Here is an 18,970-nt window from a genome sequence, read left to right as displayed (position 1 = left end):
TCATTGCGTGCAACAGATTTTCAAATCAACTTCCTCGCTTTTGAGAGAACATCACCTTCAGACAGAGGCGGACGAATGAGTTCACGTGAAAATTACGTCGGTTGATGCGATCCCATCAATCATCATCAAGGTCCGAGAACACCAGCGAATCAAAAGAGAAACAGATTAGCGATAATTTGTGTTCATTCCCCTTTGGTTATGGATCACTCGTAAGCCTTTAATTTATGGTGGCCGAGAGCTTTCGTCAAGAAAAAGATGATTTGTTTTGACGATAACTGCACTGCTGTTTTTTTTTATTTTTGGGTGTGGGTTTGATGTTGAGGATGTATATATATATATATATATAAATATATATATATATATATATATATATATATATATATATATATATATTATATATACATACATATATATACATATACATTTATATATATTTATATATATATATATATATATATATATATATATATATATATATATATATATATATATATATATTATATGTGTGTGTGTGTGTGAGAGAGAGAGAGAGAGAGAGAGAGAGAGAGAGAGAGAGAGAGAGAGAGAGAGAGAGAGAGAGAGAGAGAGAGAGAGAGAAAGTGTAAATAGAGTACGTAGGCTAAAATGGGAAAGTGTGCTGCGGGCCTCTATTGAGACCTGTTTTTCTGAAATTATTCATTTTGGTCATTTCTGTAATTTACAATGTATTGTTTTTCAGTGGTACATATATTGCTTAAGTGTAATTGCCGTTTATATACATACAGATATATATATATATATATAATACATATATATAAATATATATATATATATGTATATATATATATATATATACTGTATATGCATATATTTACATTCTTCTTCTTCGTTTAACGTGCTTTTTTCCCATTTTTCATATATTCTTATATATGTATATATATGTATGTGTATATATACATACATATATATACACACACACACACACACACACATATATATATATATATATATATATATATATATATATATATATATATAAATAGTGTGATCTGTGCTCAATTAGTCATACTGGCTTATGCAATTTGTTATTCTTACGTCTGTCTACGAACATACAAGGCCCTCATTGTGTACACTCTTCCTCCCCCTCTTCCTCCTCCTCCACCTCATACCCTTTTACTACCTCCCTCCCTTCTTTCACCCTTTTCTCTCCCATCCGCCCCCTTCCCAGCCTCTCCTCTGACCCTCTCCCTCCCGCCCCCTAAAAATCATTATTCACAATTTGTCGTCGTATTCAAGGGCCGATGAAGTCTGAAGAATAGCCTCGTACGAAGCTCGGTGACATCTCCCGTTGCCGAAAATGAGGGATTGGGTTGTTTTTGCTTATCTCCTCCTTCCTTTTGGGTGTCGGCGTCCACTTTTTTTCAGCTCGTCCACACCTGCTCCGCCGAGTCCTTGGCGAGGGGGGGTGGGTTGTCGAGGAGTAGGGAAATCGGGAGGGGGAGGGGAGGGGTTTAGTTATAACTCGATGCCCGAGTAACATTCACAGTCGGGCACTCTTGAATAATCTATTGAAGGAAATGCCAAGGACGTTCCTGGGAAGCTTCAATTTGAAGTCAGTGGCTCCTTTGGTGGGCTTGTTCCGTGTGAATAGAGTTCATCTTCTCAGTAATAATAATAATAATAATAATAATAATAATAATAATAATAATAATAATAATAATAATAATAATATTCTTGGGAAGCTTGAATTTGAAGTCAGTGGCTCATTTGGTGGGCTTGCTCCTTGTGAATAGGGTTCATCTTCTCAATAATAATAATAATAATAATAATAATAATAATAATAATAATAATAATAATAATAATAATATTATTCTTTAGAAGCTTGAATTTTAAGTCAGTGGCCCCTTTGGTGGGCTTGCTCCGTGTAAATAGGGTCCATGTTCTGAATAATAATAATAATAATAATAATAATAATAATAATAATAATAATAATAATAATAATAATAATAATAATATTCTTTGAAGCTTGAATTTGAAGTCAATGGCTCCTTTGGTAGGCTTGTTCCGTGTGCATAGGGTTCATCTTCTCATAATAATAATAATAATAATAATAATAATAATAATAATAATAATAATAATAATAATAATAATAATACTCTTTAGAAGCTTGAATTTGAAGTCAGTGGCTCCTTTGGTGGGCTTGTCCCGTGTGAATAGGGTTCACCTTCTGAATAATAATAATAATAATAATAATAATAATAATAATAATAATAATAATAATAATAATAATAATAAGTATCTACCCCCTTTCCTTTCGTATATAATATTCCATTACAGAAATGAAGCAATTTTATATCAAGGCTCATATAGGCGCCATTGACTACAATGGTAATAGTTATCTAGTTGAGCTTTCTTTATGGACATAGACCTTAAGTGATCTCAAAAAAAAAGCATATGGGTCTTTCCCCTTATTCTTTCTTTTATTGCATTCAGTTTTCTCCTATTTATTTTATCACCGTTATCTCTCGTCTCTCCTTCACTTCTGAACATCCTTCTTCACTCCGTTATTTAACTAGCGCTGTTTTTCCTCACTTTCTCCTTTTCCCTTTTTCTTCCTCTTCATCCGAAATCGTTTTATAGAGAGAGAGAGAGAGAGAGAGAGAGAGAGAGAGAGAGAGAGAGAGAGAGAGAGAGAGAGAGAGAAGATGGTAAGCTGCCCATGTGCCTTTTCTTGCATAATGTAGAATGTTATTTCTCTAATATTACAAAGAATGAGGTAGTTTCGAAATTTCCATCCAAGACCTGTAGATCCATTAAAAAAAATAAAAGAATAACCAAAGATTTAGGAAATGAACGCTGCCAAATAACTGGAGAGGGTTAAGAGCAAGTATGTTCAAAGGTCTTTTTTTTTTTACTGTTTCTATGCATTAGAAAAAAAAAATTAACGTGTTCTTTCAATCTGATTTTTGCAATAGCGTATGCAATAGATTAGTTGATAAGTCATTTACTACACACAAACACACTTACACACACACACACACACACATATATATATATATATATATATATATATATATATATATATATATATATATATATATATATATATATATATATATATATATATATATATATATATATATATATATATATGTATGTATGTATGTATGTAGATAGATAAATAGATAGATAGATAGACAGATAGACGGACAGATAAAGGAACAGATAGGCAGAATGTTAGACAGCAAAAAATTAAAAAAATAATCCTTGATATAAAAATGCATACAAGTTCAACTTACCTGTGCTTGCCTTTACAGAACCTCCCTGTGACACGGCGACCTTCGACGAATATTGGCAGCGTCATTTTTAACTCAGTGAATTATCGAGGACGTGGAAAATGTACCTGATGAAATATTGCCTGTCATGCCGGTGGGTTGATATCTTAGGCGTAACAAGGTAAGTCAATGATGAGAGTTTCCATTCTTTGGTGTCAGAGTTGAATAATCCCATGTAAGACACAGTCACACACACACACACAAACACACACACATATACATGTTTATACAGATATGTATGAATATGTATATACTGTAATTGTATATATATATATATATATATATATATTTATATATGCATATACTGTACAGTATATATATATTTATGAATATGTATATGTGTATGTATGTGTATATATATATACATACATATATACATATATATACACACATATACATTCATACATATGTGTTTGTGTGTATGTGTGTGTATATATAAATCTATAGAAGTATTTATGCATATATATTATTATATAATCATCAAAATAGGGACTTTGCAGATTAAAAGGCTACTCCTTACCAAGTACTTATTTGGGTTAATCTGGCCTTATGCCAGCACATGGTCTTGCTTGGCGAACAATACAGTAGCCCACTAACGGCATAGGAACGAGTATACTGTTCTCTTTGGGGTTAATAAAATCTAATAAAATCCTAGTTTACTTATTCATATCAGGAAGCTTTAATGGACTTTGGGTCGGCCACAGTGAATGGAATAATCATTAAGCCAGGTTTCCGGAATCCTTTTTTTATGTCCTAAAAAACTCGTCTTTAAAAAACGGAACAAATTTTTAGCAGAAAGTACCATATTTTCATTTGAAATAATTTCAAATTTTGACAACACTGCAACCTGTTGAATAAAATTTGGTTGACAATAGATACCTTCTTATATATAAGATTGCTAACTAATCATTTGGGCCAGGCGTGGAAGAGTGCTTTTTAATTCAGTGGTCTAGTAAAACTATTTTTTAAAAAAATCTTAAGTACACTGGTTACATTCTTCCGGAAATATATAAAAAAAATTAAAGCAATTAATGACAAACCCCAGTATACACTTCGGCGCTGTAGTCAACATTACAGAAATATTAAGCTATGTGTGTACTGATCAATTTTGTCATGATTTTATATCTTACTTGAAAAATATTTTAATACCATCCCGTTCATAGAAATGGTTACACATTTTTTAATTATTTTATTACATCAATGTGCAATTGTCAGTATCCACTGTGCTGTCGTTCCCACTGAATTTGGCCTATTTTTAAATGTTCGTCAGTACTGTTCCTGTAGTATATATATTTGACTTCTAATATTCTGTATCATTCCTTCGTCAATGGCTTGGAAATAAAGTCGAAACCTGTGGTAATGTGTGATAAATAAATCACGTACAAAAGTGATTATAACCATATATAGATATATATAATTTAAACGTGTATATATATATATATATATATATATATATATATAAATGTATATATATATATATATATATATATATATATATATATATATATATATATATATATATATATATATATAGAGAGAGAGAGAGAGAGAGAGAGAGAGAGAGAGAGAGAGAGAGAGACTTCTATTTTGTTTATATCTTTTTGTATACCTGTATAGTCGATTTTGTGGTTTTGTAGTTGATTACCCATTACTCACTTTCGTGAACTATATATCCTAATTACCTGTTATTTTATTATTCATCATGAATTTGGTCCCATAAGAGAGAGAAATTCAGAGGGGAGTTAAATAAAACGGAATTTACCTTGTAAGTTTTTTGCACTTTATTTTACAAATCTTTGGTACATTTTTATTTTAAATCATAGACAGTTGACATAACACAAATATTTATTGAGTATTTACAGCCACGAAACAGGATAATAATAATAATAATAATAATAATAATAATAATAATAATAATAATAATAATAATAATAATAATAATAATAATAATAGTAGGACGTTCATTCGAAATAATAGTAGTTACAATATTCAGTATTCCTGGGACATATAGCCTCGGTCCGATGGATACCTTTGGCATTGTACAATTGACTAGAATATTTTTATAAATATTTATTGAAGTGTCTGTGTGTTTGTGCAGTTGTCTGTGTAAGTCTGTGCGTCTGTTTGATTATACTGACACCACTTAGAACAGAAGGAAAAAACAAAAAAGCATAATTCTGCAATAATCTTGATTCAAGACTGTTACAAATTATTTTGAAGTACGGCTGTGTTCCAGTGATTTCTCCTCAGAGTTTTAGGAATTATTTTGGATTTTGTGTGACGTTTAGATAACAAACATATGAAGATAAGAGGAAAAAAATATATTCTGAGCTTTGGATATGAGGAAAAGGAAATGTTTTCTAGTTAGGAAGTTACTGTTTCATTATTCAGAAGATGAACCCTATTCATATGAAACAAGCCCACCAAAGGGGTCATTGACTTGAAATTCAAGCCTTCCAAAGAATACTAAGGTGCTCATTAGAAAGAAGTGACGGAAGGTAATAGATGGAAAAATATCTATCAAGCACAAAAACAGTTGTAAATTGATTTCCTGAATAAATTTTTTGGAAATTTCTTGCTTTAATAATGCTTGCTGGCTACCACGACTGAAGGAATTCTGTCATTCTGTTCATTAACAAGCTTTCGAAATTGTAATCGGCTCTCCTGCCTACTGTCAGTGCCTGAGTGTGGCAAAAATATTGATGAAATCGATCATTTAAGCTTATTATAGGTTTTGCGAGTTAGTTAGGTGTCGTAGAGGACGCGCATCAGAATAATTTCTTTTATAGAAATATATGAATTTTTTGTTTGTTAAATAAACAAGGAAAATAACGACAGATTTTAATTTCAGTCACGAAAATTATTGAAATCGACAAGGTTGTTGAACTAAGTCATATATATATATATATATATATATATATATATATATATATATATATATATATATATATATATATATATATATATATATATATATATATATATATATTCCACATTTTTGATAATTCAAACGACAAGCACCGTTACTTTGTCTTTAAGTAACGTTCTAATTTAACGCGTCGTAACCAAGACCTAAAGAATATTCTGTAGACCTTGCACACTACAGAAACAAACTTCACAAACACACGTCGGTAACTCGCCACATACACGTCACAAACAGACTGAATAAGAAGTTAATGACTTAAGGTAGGTTTTGCTCTGTGCGATTACTGCTCAAGGATGATCATTCATGGATTAACGATGATCGTTCAAGGATTAACGATGATCGTTCGTGGATTAACGATGATCGTTCATGGCTTAACGATGATCGTCAAACGATTTTTAGAGCACTAAATTCCTTGTTTTTTTTTATTGGGCTATTTTGCTTTGAACGACTGACGGTAGAGTCGTTCAAAGCAAAACAGCCCAGTTAAAAAACAAGCGAGTTAGTGCTCTAAAAATCGTTTGATGATCATCGTTAATCCATGAACGATCGTCGTTAATCCATGAACGATCATCGTTAATCCGTGAACGATCATCGTTAACCCATGAACGATCATCGTTAATCCGTGAACGATCATCGTTAATCCATGAACGATCATCGTTAATCCACGAACGATCACCGTTAATCCATGAACGACCATTGTTAATCCGTGAACGATCATCGTTAATCCATGAACGATCATCGTTGAGCAATAATCCCACCGAACAAAACCTACCTTAATTGGCAGTTCTCACCAGTGTTTCTTAAGGTCGCTGACTTATTTTCAACCTGTCTGTGATATGTACGCGATATGTTCCCGACGTGTTTGTGTATGACATGTTTAACTGTAGTGCAGAAGACGCACCTTTAGGAGCCTTTAGCGAGACCCAAACTCAGATGATTCTCTTGTGATCAGAGCTAATCTACAGCAACGATGCTCAGTTAGCAGAAATGACCAGAATTCCCTAAAAAATGATGCCGAAAGCAACTTTTAAAAGCGTTTTGCATTTGTGCATTCATAAATACTATCTTCTTGTACTTGTTGGTCATGATTTCTGTTATTCAGTAATAAAAAAAAAATTGACATTCATTAGTGCTTAGATAAAAATGATGTAATGTCACCTTTAATGAGAACTAAAATGCAAGATGAAAGAGGGTAAAAATAAAGGAGAAATTTAACTATGAAACAAAGATTTGAATAACGTACAATTTTTGGTGACATATCGAAAGTGGTTTCCGGTTTTGTGTATGTGTTTTTATTTTGTCACACTGAAAGCTCGGCAGTGAAGATATGTGAGAGAGAGAGAGAGAGAGAGAGAGAGAGAGAGAGAGAGAGAGAGAGAGAGAGAGAGAGAGAGAGACCAAAGCTTCAAAATTTTAATAATCGTGAAAAATCGTAAGTAGATTTGACCCATAGGTTGACTGACTCACTGAGAAACGTGCTGAGGTCAGCGAATCTGACCTCTACGGGAACAAGTTGACCCCACAGGCTAGGAAGATAAGGTCGGTCAGTCCAGGTCAGTCCACCAGGACCAGATTGACCGAAAAAGGAGAGGCGGAAAAGTTTATGAATGGCTCTTTTGTGTATGTGTGTAGGAAAATAGAGAAGGCCGCTTAATTTGAACAGCAGAGAGAGAGAGAGAGAGAGCTTCGTTAGTTATTCGTTATGCATTTGTTATTCATTTATCGTTTTGTATCGTCAGTTTTCCTTTTGCAACGAGGAATGACGATGGAACTGGCATAATTATGTCAGAGCTTGTATCGTAAAAAAAAATGAATAATAATTAATCGTGTTTATTTTTCTCTCGGTAAAAATATCGTCAGATTTTTTTGTTGCAAAAGAATTAATCGTCAGTTTTTTTATCGGTAGAAATATCGTCAGATTTTTTGTCGCAAAAAAAATTAATCGTCTGTTTTTTATCGGTAAAAATATTGTCAGTTTTTTATTGCAAAAAAATTAATCGTCAGTTTTTTTCTCGGTAAAAATATCAATAGTTTTCTTTTCACAAAAAAAATTCATCGTCAGTTTTTTCTCGGTAAAAATATCGTCAGATTTTTATCGCAAAAAAAGTAATCGCCAATTTTTGTTCTGGGTAAAAATATCGTCAGATTTTTTAAACGGGAAAAAAATTAATCGTCAGTTTTTTCTCGGTAAAAATATGGTCAGATTTTTTTTATTGCAAAACAAATCGTCACTTTTTTTTCCTCGGTAAAAATATCGTGAGATTTTTTTTATCGCAAAAAAAAATTAATCGTCGGTTTTTTTCTCGGTAAAAATATCGTCAGATCTTTTCATTGCAAAAAAAGTTAATCGTTAGTTCTTTTTTTCTCGGTAATATTATCGTCAGATTTTATTATCGTAAACAAAAGTTAATCGTCAGTCTTTTTCCTCGGTAAAAATATCGTCAGATTTTTTTATCGCAAAAAATTCGTCAGATTTTTTATCGCAAAAAATTCGTCAGTTTTTTCTCGATAAAAATACCGTCAGATTTTTTTTTTATCGCTAAAGAGAAGAAACAATTTATTGTGAAAAAAAACCTTACAAAGTAACAGCACAACAGGCAAAAAAAAAAAAAAAAAAATTAATCGCCCATTTTTTTCTCGGTAAAAATATAATTTTTTTTCCTGCTCTCTCTCTCTCTCTCCCCACCACGAACAGACCACCGCGGCAAATTTGACAGAAAATAAGACATATTTTACACTATGAATGAGAGACTTATCTTACACGAAATAAGATCGTTTATCACATCAATTATTACAAGAGAAAACATGAAACAAACTCAGTCATCTTGGAAATGGGACCCACTGCCGGCCCCGTCAGACTCCCAAAGATCCGTCGCGAGTTATAATGACAGTTATTATAAACACGAGTTTACGGAACACAGTCATGGAAAAGATAGTTATCTCACGGTTATCCTAGACAGGATTATTACAAGTCGTTTATCTCATTGTAATGTCATTAGGGTTATCCTGAATAGGATTACAAATGCAAATATTCCCTTCTTCATCAAGTGGCAGAATCAACATGGCGCCTCTTCGTGCTTAAGTATAGATTGGTTAAGTTTATACCTTAATTGACATCCGTAAATACATTTGCTTTTATTTGGTGTGGCTCTTACGAAGCGGGTTTCCCGTGTAAGGTCAAAATGTCGGAAAATTATTGTTTCCTAAATGAAAGGGATCAAATTCTGTAAGAAACGAACCCAACTTAGGTAATCCAAAACATTACAACCTCTTCTTCTTCTTCTTCTTCTTCTTCTTCTTCTTCTTCTTCTTCTTCTTCTTTAGTCTTGTTTCTGCCCTTAGGGTCACAAGTGTCTTCATAACGTAAGTTGTTGAAGTGAAATATAATGAAAAAATATGTTTGCTAGATGTATAATGCTATACGAGTGTTTATTTATCGTGTACAATCATCTGTCCATTTGACGCCAAAAATTTTTTTTTCATCAAGAAACAAATACTAATAATTTGTAGCTGTCCGTAATTGACCTTTTCACATCGTAATGGCGAAATAAACAAACAGATTTACAATTTGTAATCTGTATCATCAAAAAGAATTCCAATGATTTGTGTAAATAAATAATTACGCATTTATGTAGATGAATACCTATATAATACTGTATTAAGTATTCGGTCAACAATAGGGATTTAGCAAAAATCCACTTTCTTTAAAACCAATACCAGTATGTGTGTGTGTGTGTGTTTATATTATGCTTCCATTAAGCTTAAACTTTCACTGGTATATTTGTACAGCGGACATCGTATATCAAGAACCAGCGCGAGTGAAATGGTCCAAGAATCAAATTTCTTCATGAGAACAACGATTGTTAGAGTTTTCCGATTCCCGTTTTGACTAACCCGGGAATATCTGTTTCCGGCCTCGGAGCAGATTTTTGCGATGTTTGTGGATGGGAGCACACGTGTATATATGTATTATATATTTGTATATATACATACATACATATATACGTACACACATACATAGTGTGTATATATATATGAATAGATATATATATGAATATGTGTATCTCATATATATACATATACATATATGTATACATATATATATATATATATATATATATATACATATATATATATATATATATATATATATATATATATATATATATATATTATGTAAATATATATTCACGTTCCTTGATACCAGTCTAGACGTAAGTAAACATGTCTGCTGGTATTGAGCAGATGTACTGAGGTCAACATACTGATGTAAATCACATGACATCTACACGCCGCCTAACCCGAAAAGTCTTGTCTCTTCCCTCATTCTCCGTCATATCGAAGAGAAAAAAAAAAAAAAACATAACGAGCCTGTTTCCAAATTTAGAAAAAAAAAACCCTTACTTCCGGTAAACTAACGCTTCGTAGAGCCATTTCTCGAAAGAGGCTTTCAACAGAATGTCCGCCATCCTATGTTGAATTCCACAGCAAAACTTTTTGTTTGTTTTTTAAGTCAAAACTGTTTGGACAAAGAAAACCCAGAGAACTCCAGCTTCCAGACTTCCAGGCGTCTCCCCTGGAACGCCTCGAGACGACCTCGTCTTCCGCCATCACCTCGTCGGCGTGGAGAGAGTCATATGTGTATATATATAAATTACCTGCGTCGATAAATGACAGAAGAGGATTATTGTGAATTCATCCTTCGCTCATCCGCATCCTACCGACGTATCCTACTGACACATGTCGGTGAACTGGAGGGACTGGCTTCCTTCGTCACCGGACGACATGGAGTAGAGGTCGGTGATTCCGGGGCCCATGGAATCTACGGGTCGGAGGTCCCCAAGGAGACTCGCTGGCTCCTTCATCTTGTTCTCTATGTGTCTCTCTTGCTCTTGCTTCAGCATGTTCCGGCGCCATTTTGCTCTGGCGTTCTGGAACCACACCTTTTGGGGGGGGGGGGAGAGAGAGAGAGAAGATTAAAACTTATTATAGGAGTTAGAAAACAAAGAATCATTAAATTGATTTGAAAGAAACTAATTTGAAAGTGAGGTAGAAAACAAGAAATGATTTCACTGATTTATGTTTTCTTGTAGGAAATTTATTCGAATTTTTTTCGAGAATTTTATTTCTGTGGCCAAAGGTGAACGAAGATCACAAAAACACAAGTAGTTGTTAGTTGGAAATCATTCTAATATATATAAACTATATATATATATATATATATATATATATATATATATATATATATATATACACAGTATATATGTGTATATATATACTGTATATATATATATATATATATATATATATATATATATATACATATATATATATATATATATACACAGTATATATATGTATATATATATATATATATATATATATATATATATATATATATATATATATATATATATATATATATATATATATATATATATATATATATATATATATATATATATATATATATTTATATGTGCATATATATATGCATGCATATATAATTATGTATACATATACAGTATATGTATATAAAATATATATATTATATTTATAAATAATTATAAATTCGATTAGTACTTGTGTTAAATTGCATAACCCTTCATGCATGCATGCATACACAGAGCCTTTCATCTTTTTATAGATAAAGGCCTGCGTTTTAGTCGTCGATAAAAAACGACAGGTTTATCCTATTCCGTTTACATATCAGATCTTGATCTAAGAAAGAGTTTTAAATTAGCGATAATCAACATTACTCATTCTTTGCTCTTGCGGAAGAAACTCTGTTTTCTGGTAAATAGGTTCCTGGGTGTTTAGTTTTCTCTCTCTCTCTCTCTCTCTCTCTCTCTCTCTCTCTCTCTCTCTCTCTATACTCTATGCTTATACTTATATATATCTTATATCTATCTATCTATCTATCTATATATATATATATATATATATATATATATATATATATATATATATATATATATATATATATATATATATATATAGAGAGAGAGAGAGAGAGAGAGAGAGAGAGAGAGAGAGAGAGAGAGAGAGAGAATCTTCCGGTAGCAGCGGCGTTCATTAAGATATCCTGTGCCGCGTGAAGTCCCCTTTATAATACGCGTTCGATCTTCCTTGAATGCCCTTAATTCCTTTAATTAAGACGAGCTAAAGGATGCGGTGTCCCTCGGAAAATAGGTCCCGGTGGCTTTCGCCACTAATTCCTCTCTCTCTCTCTCTCTCTCTCTCTCTCTCTCTCTCTCTCTCTCTCTCTCTCTCTCTCTCTCTCTCTCTCTCTCTCTCTCAGAAGGATTATCAGTCAAATCAGTTAACTTCTCAGTTTCATTTATCTTCTCAGACACTACTCTCTCTCTCTCTCTCTCTCTCTCTCTCTCTCTCTCTCTCTCTCTCTCTCTCTCTCTCAAAAGGATTATCAGTCAAATCAGTTAACTTCTCAGTTTCACGTGCTGATGTCCACTTGGTTGCATTAACAATTGGCGAGCAATGATCAAATCTGATATTGTCAATAGCAATATTAATGATAATTTTAATTTGATTCATTCTTCATGTTTTGTGTACTAGAATTCGACAATGACTAAATACCTAACCTTATTTAAATACTACTATTTTTCTCCACACACACACACACACACACACACACACACACACACACACACACACACATACATATATATATATATATATATATATATATATATATATATATATATATATATATACTCGTATATATCTTAAGTTGAACACTCACCCTGGGTACAATTAGACTTTTATTTCTTTCTGTTTATCGGAACGGCGCTATTTGCATAAACGATAAAATGTAAATAATACATTTTATACATTCTACCAGAACCTATGAAAATTCTCATGGATAGCTCCCTGTAATTACATGGACAAGTTTACACTAACAAGAGACTGTTCCAATTGGTTTGCTTGTACTTGTCAGTTGAAATATTTTACTAAACAATAATCTATATTAATTAAATTTTCCCCCCAAATTTTGTGATTGCGAGTTGTGTGATTGCAACGAATATTAAGAATAGCCATGAATGAGATATATCCGGCATAAACCTTTCCTCTTGTAATGATAATATTTCGTTTTTATTATGGCAAAGTGTCGAAATATACATTTTTAAGAATTTTTTTAGGTAACTGCATCGATGGTTATTTTATCATTATCTTCTTGTTTCAGCTAAGTGTCAAATCTGTCTCCCTTGCTATTCAGGATGTATGGGGAGAGAGAGACAACTTGATGCTTTGCTGAAACAAGAAATCAATGAAAAATCACCGGTATTTCGGTTACCTGAAATAACGAAAAGATGCACATTTGACACTTTGCCAAAAAAAAGGGACTATTTGCTCAATAGAGTTACTAGCATACCATTCGATTGTTATCTATTGTTGGTATATTCTGAAATATTCGTCATATTCATCGTATAAAGAAAGATAATGTGGAGGATGGAGAAACAAATTCACAGTTATGTATGGGTACGAAAATATTTAAAAGTAAATCCAAACAGAGAGATTCCTGAAAGCTCGCTGTAGAGATTTATTTTTAAATATTATGCGCACACACAAAACTGTGGATTTGTTTCTCCATTTCAAGACTCATGCTACTATGAGTATTTTTATTTCATGAATGCGGAGAATAGTAAGAGAGGATTTTAGAGATTCATTTTGAAATGATAATGCCCTTAGGTTTTTTGAAAGTAAAGTCCGGTTATGAGAAGAAACGGTGTTTTTTAATCATCTCGGGAGTTTGCTTCCTTGAATTGCTGAGGAACGCTTTCACTGTGCATTTTTCTATGTGAAAATGAACCATAATTATGTTAATGAAACACCTGAACAAAAAGACTATTACGGTCGTTTAGCCTTAGTTCGATTCCTGGCTCTGATCTCCAAGACGTTTTAGTAAAGCGTATTTGTGGCAGGTTGAATTAAAATTTCACGGTTGTCAGAAAATTCTGTTATTAAGTTTATTGTATAAGCAACTTAGAAATAAAATGAAGTTTGGAGGAATTGCTTATATTTCTACGTTATGAGAAGGCCGTCGGAAAGGAGAACTGGACTTCGTTAAGTAGTTCAGAACTGAAGGCGAGAATGGGATAAATGGAGATGGATATATATTGGATTGGCTTATCCATGAGATAAAAATTGGTCAAAATCTCAGAAAAAAAAAATCGCTAAAAAAAAAAAAAAATCGCTGACGACCGATATCTGTTTTAGGATACTTCCGCCTTTTGAAAAAGAAAAAGTTGGAAAAGAAAAAGTCATCTTTAATTGTATCCACCTTTTGAAAAAGACAACTTTATCTTTAGTTATATCCACCTATTGAAAAAGGAAAATTGATCTTTGCATCCACCTTTTGAAAAAGAAAAGAAAAATTTATCTTTATATCCACATTTTTAAACAGAAAAATTGATCTTTATATCCACCTTTTGAAAAAGAACAGAAAAATGTATCTTTATTTCCGCTTTTTGAAAAAGGAAAATTTAACTTTAATTATATCCATTTTTGGAGAAAAAAATTTACCTTTAATTATGTCCACCTTTTGAAAAGGAAATTTATTTTTATATCCACCTTTTGAAAAAGAAAAGAAAATGTGATCATTATATCCACCTTTTGAAAAAGAAAAATTTATCTTTAATTATATCTACCTTTTGAAAAATAAAAATTTATCTTTGTATCCACCTTTCGAATAAAAAAGATTTAGCTTTATATCCACCGTTTGAAAAAGGAAAAATTTATCTTTATATCCACCTTTTGAAAAAGAAGAGAAAATTTATCTTTATATCCACCTTTTGAAAAAGAAAAACTGATCTTCAATTATATCCATCCTTTGGGAAAAAAATTTATTTAATTTAATTACGTCCATCTTTTGAAAAAGAAGAAATTATCTTTGATTATGTCCATCTTTTGAGAAAAAAATTTATTTTTGATTATATCCACCTTTTGAGAAAAATATTGATCTTTAATTATATCCATCTTTTGGAAAAGAACAATTTAATTTGTCTCCAATGTTTCTCTAACCGATAATTTACTCAACGCAAGTTATAGCCTGACAGTCTTCCTGTCCATTGACGATCACTGATACTTGTGTCACGTAGCGACGGATAATTCTGAAAATAAACACTATTTCAATAAAGACTGAACAGCCTCCCAGAGGATGTAGAGCAACTTGCATTTTAATACATTTTTATCTATTTATTAATTAATTTATTATTCATTGATTTATTAAATCATTTTTTCTTTTTTAATAAGCGAGATCTCTGCTTTCTTTACTTCCCTTTATCTCCTCTTAGTTCTTCCGAATGAACACCTTAATATTCTTTGGAAGCTTGAATTCCAAGTCAGTGGCTCCTTTGGTGGACTTGTTCCAGATGAATGGGTTCCATCTTCTGAATATTATTATTATTATTATTATTATTATTATTATTATTATTATTATTATTATTATTATTATTATTATTATCCAGATGAAACCTATTCATACGGAAAAGCCCACCAAAGGGGCCACTGACTTGAAATTCGGGCTTCCAAAAAAAGAAAAAAAGAAAATAATAAATAGATAAATAATAACAATAAGAAGAAGGTAACGCGAATATCACTTCATTTCTACATTTCCGAACGAAGTTCGAAATGCCGCCGCTGTTCACCAGACATTTGTAAAACCCTTCAGTTTATGGGTTGTTGGACCGCGCCGTCGCAGATCGACCACAATCGGCCACTTTTTAGCGTTACGGCGCCCCGTTTATGTTATCAGCCAGATAGTAAAGTGATGTCACATCCGACTTGTCTACAAATCAGATATTTTTTACGGCGCTTCTCATTTCCTCCGCCGGCGGGAGTTTCAAGGCTGCCCCCCCCCCTCTCGTTAGGTGGGCCATTCAAATTCAGATGCGAATTTAAGTAATCGCACGCACAAAGACCCTTTCCGTGTAATTCACTGGTTCGTAATCCGAGGCAGTAAACCAGCAACTACCCGAAACGGGTAATGGCTGCGTGACGGCGTAACAACATCCGGGATATGTGTATGTGTGTATGTATACCATTCTGGTTTAATATGCTGCTGGAAAAGCTTTGTTCTCGCCCCCTGGCCCCCCCTCAAAAAATAAAAAAATAATATGAAGTTATATGTATGTGTGTGTATATATATGTATATATAAATATGTGTATATATATATATATACATTTATATATATAAATATATATATTTTATATATATATATATATATTATATATATATATATATATATATATATATATATATATATATATATACATATACACATATATATATATACACACATATATATATGCGTTTGTGGTTTAATATGCTGCTAAAAAAGCTTTTGGTCTCGCCCCCTGCCCCCCTCAAAAAATTAAAATTAATATAAAATTACGGGATATGTATGTGTGTGTATATATTGTTTACATTTGTGGTTTAATATGCCGCTAAAAAAAAGCTTTGCTCTCGCTCCCTTCACCCTTGAAAAATTAAAGTTTAAATCACAGGATATATATAAGTTTGTGGTTTAATATGCTGCTGGAAAAGCCATGACCTCCCCTCACAACCCCCAAGTCCCCACCCCCAAAGCCCCCAGACCCCTAAGGACCCCACCAAAAAAAAAAAAAAAAAACTAAAAAATTAAGAATTAATCGAAACAAGAGCCTCAGGGTCTTCCTTCACCTCACCTGTAGAACCCTCTTGGACAGGCCTGTCTTCTGCGCCAGCTGCTTGAGGTCCTTGGCGTCCGGGTTCTGGTTGAGGTTGAAGTAGGACTTCATGGTTCTGAGCTGGTGGTGCTTGAAGGAGGTGCGCATGCGCTTGGTGCGGTTCTGCCCCCCGCCCTGCTGGTCGTACCTGTAGCCGTCTAGGTGGGAGATTTCGCCCCCCGGGACCATCTCTGCCGAGAAGACGAGAAAGGGGGAATGTCGGTTAAGTTGACATTTAGATTGAATTTCTTAGTGACAGTAGAAATTGTTTGTAAAATTAATATTCTTTGATATAATAATATTTGCATTTTTTTTAAGGTCTAAGGTTCAGTTTCTCTGATAATAGAAACTGCTTATAAAATCAATCTTCATTTAGCATATTAATATCTGCATATTTTTTTCACGCCTGAGATTGAATTTCTGACGGCAGTAGAAATTGCATTTAAAATCGATTTACCTTTGAGCACATTTGCATATTTTTTAGTATTTGCTTATCATCACACAAAAAAATGTTGAGAAAATTCAGAGTGAATTTCTAGCAGCGATAGAAATCGCATATAAAATCAGTTTTCTTTTTAGTATATTTGCATATTTTTATAGTCTATGTTTATCAGCATGCAAAAAATAATAACTTGTAAACATGCAGGAGGAAGCTTATGTTGAGATCTTCTTTTAGCATATTATTATTTGCGTATATTCCCATGCCTACGTTTATCAGCACATAAACAAATAACAAAATGTTAATATGCAGACGGTTTACGTATTTTGAGATCTTCTCTTAGCATATCAATATTTGCATATTTTTTCCCGTTTATTTGTATAATTACACAAATGATTATTGAAGTGTATGAATATATAAACGGTTTACGTATATCGTAGATTATTCAAATCTCGAATATGTGGTTTTGAGTACACAAACAAGTATTAACTATATATATATATATATATATATATATATATATATATATATATAAATATATATATATATAATATATATATATATATATATATATATATATATATATATATATATATATATATATATATATATATATATATATATATATATATATATATATATATATATATATATATATATATTATATATATTAGATTATTTAAATCTCTTAAATGTGCTTTCAAAAACAGTTTGACAGACAAACAAACAGCCAGACACACACACACACACACACGCACACACACACACACACACAACACCAGCATCACCTCCAACGCCATGCGACGCCAAATGGCTTCTTTGAAAACCCTTCACTAATGTTTTATTTCTGTGTTTTTACTTTCACAAGTCTCCACTCACCCCCTGCCTGCCTTCTGATAGTGCTTATCCAAGTAGGTCTGGGTCTTGCAACTCTTCTGCTGCCCAAAGGAGCCCGACTGATAATTTCATGCGCTATTGTCCAAGGGCGTTGTGCCAAGGACATGTCTAAGACATCTCCATTCATTTCCCTTCATCATTATGTCATTTACGTGTTCTTAAAATTTTTTTCTCGAATTGACCAATTTGTGTAAATACAGTTTCATTGTCATAACTTGATTCATGTCCGTATTGCAATACAGATCGCGCTAACCTAATATAAATAATCTTTGTATGCAACATCAGTCTGTTTGTTTTCCAAATCTTATTCAACCTACCCGTTGATTGGTTCGCCCTTTTTAAAGCTTCCATTCAAGTCAAGAGAACTTGTATTGTATAACATTATTCCTGAATTAACGGCTTAGCGTCATTAATCCTTTCTCTGTCCAGTGTGATTCCGTCGTTTTGTGCGTTCTCTGTCATCATTTCTGTTTTCTTAAGACTGCATCATATGCGCATTGTAAGACTGTCAAGTTTCTGTCGTTAATCCAATCTAAATTTTGTCTTCCATCTCCAATTTTTATTTTATTGCAAAATCCATAAAACTGGTAAACAGCAAGGGCGACACAACATTCCCCTTCGGCACCCCAGCAACCACCTTATTAAGTTCACTTGACAGGACCCCGT

The 18,970-nt window shown here is 32.5% G+C and overlaps 1 protein-coding gene across 3 annotated transcripts in view; it reads right to left on the bottom strand.

The window, feature by feature from the left end:
* Positions 1-10,401: 10,401 nt before the first annotated feature.
* Positions 10,402-18,970, bottom strand: part of LOC136826756 (LIM/homeobox protein Lhx9-like) — a 98,500-nt gene continuing 89,931 nt past the window's right edge. The window contains exons 4-5 of one of the 3 annotated variants that reach the window (XM_067084170.1): positions 16,948-17,159; positions 10,402-11,183 (exon numbers count right to left, since the gene is read on the bottom strand). In XM_067084170.1, coding sequence (XP_066940271.1) covers positions 10,971-11,183; positions 16,948-17,159 — 425 coding nt within the window. In that variant the 3' untranslated portion in view covers positions 10,402-10,970. Of the gene's footprint in view, positions 11,184-16,942; positions 17,160-18,970 lie in introns of all 3 variants that reach the window. The other 2 variants (XM_067084169.1, XM_067084171.1) reach the window with 2 other exon arrangements.

This window comes from Macrobrachium rosenbergii, chromosome 41 (genome assembly GCF_040412425.1).
Source record: "Macrobrachium rosenbergii isolate ZJJX-2024 chromosome 41, ASM4041242v1, whole genome shotgun sequence".
NCBI lineage: Eukaryota > Metazoa > Arthropoda > Malacostraca > Decapoda > Palaemonidae > Macrobrachium > Macrobrachium rosenbergii.
The sequence above is the reverse complement of the archived record's forward strand: the minus strand, read 5'-3'. Positions and strand labels throughout refer to the sequence as shown.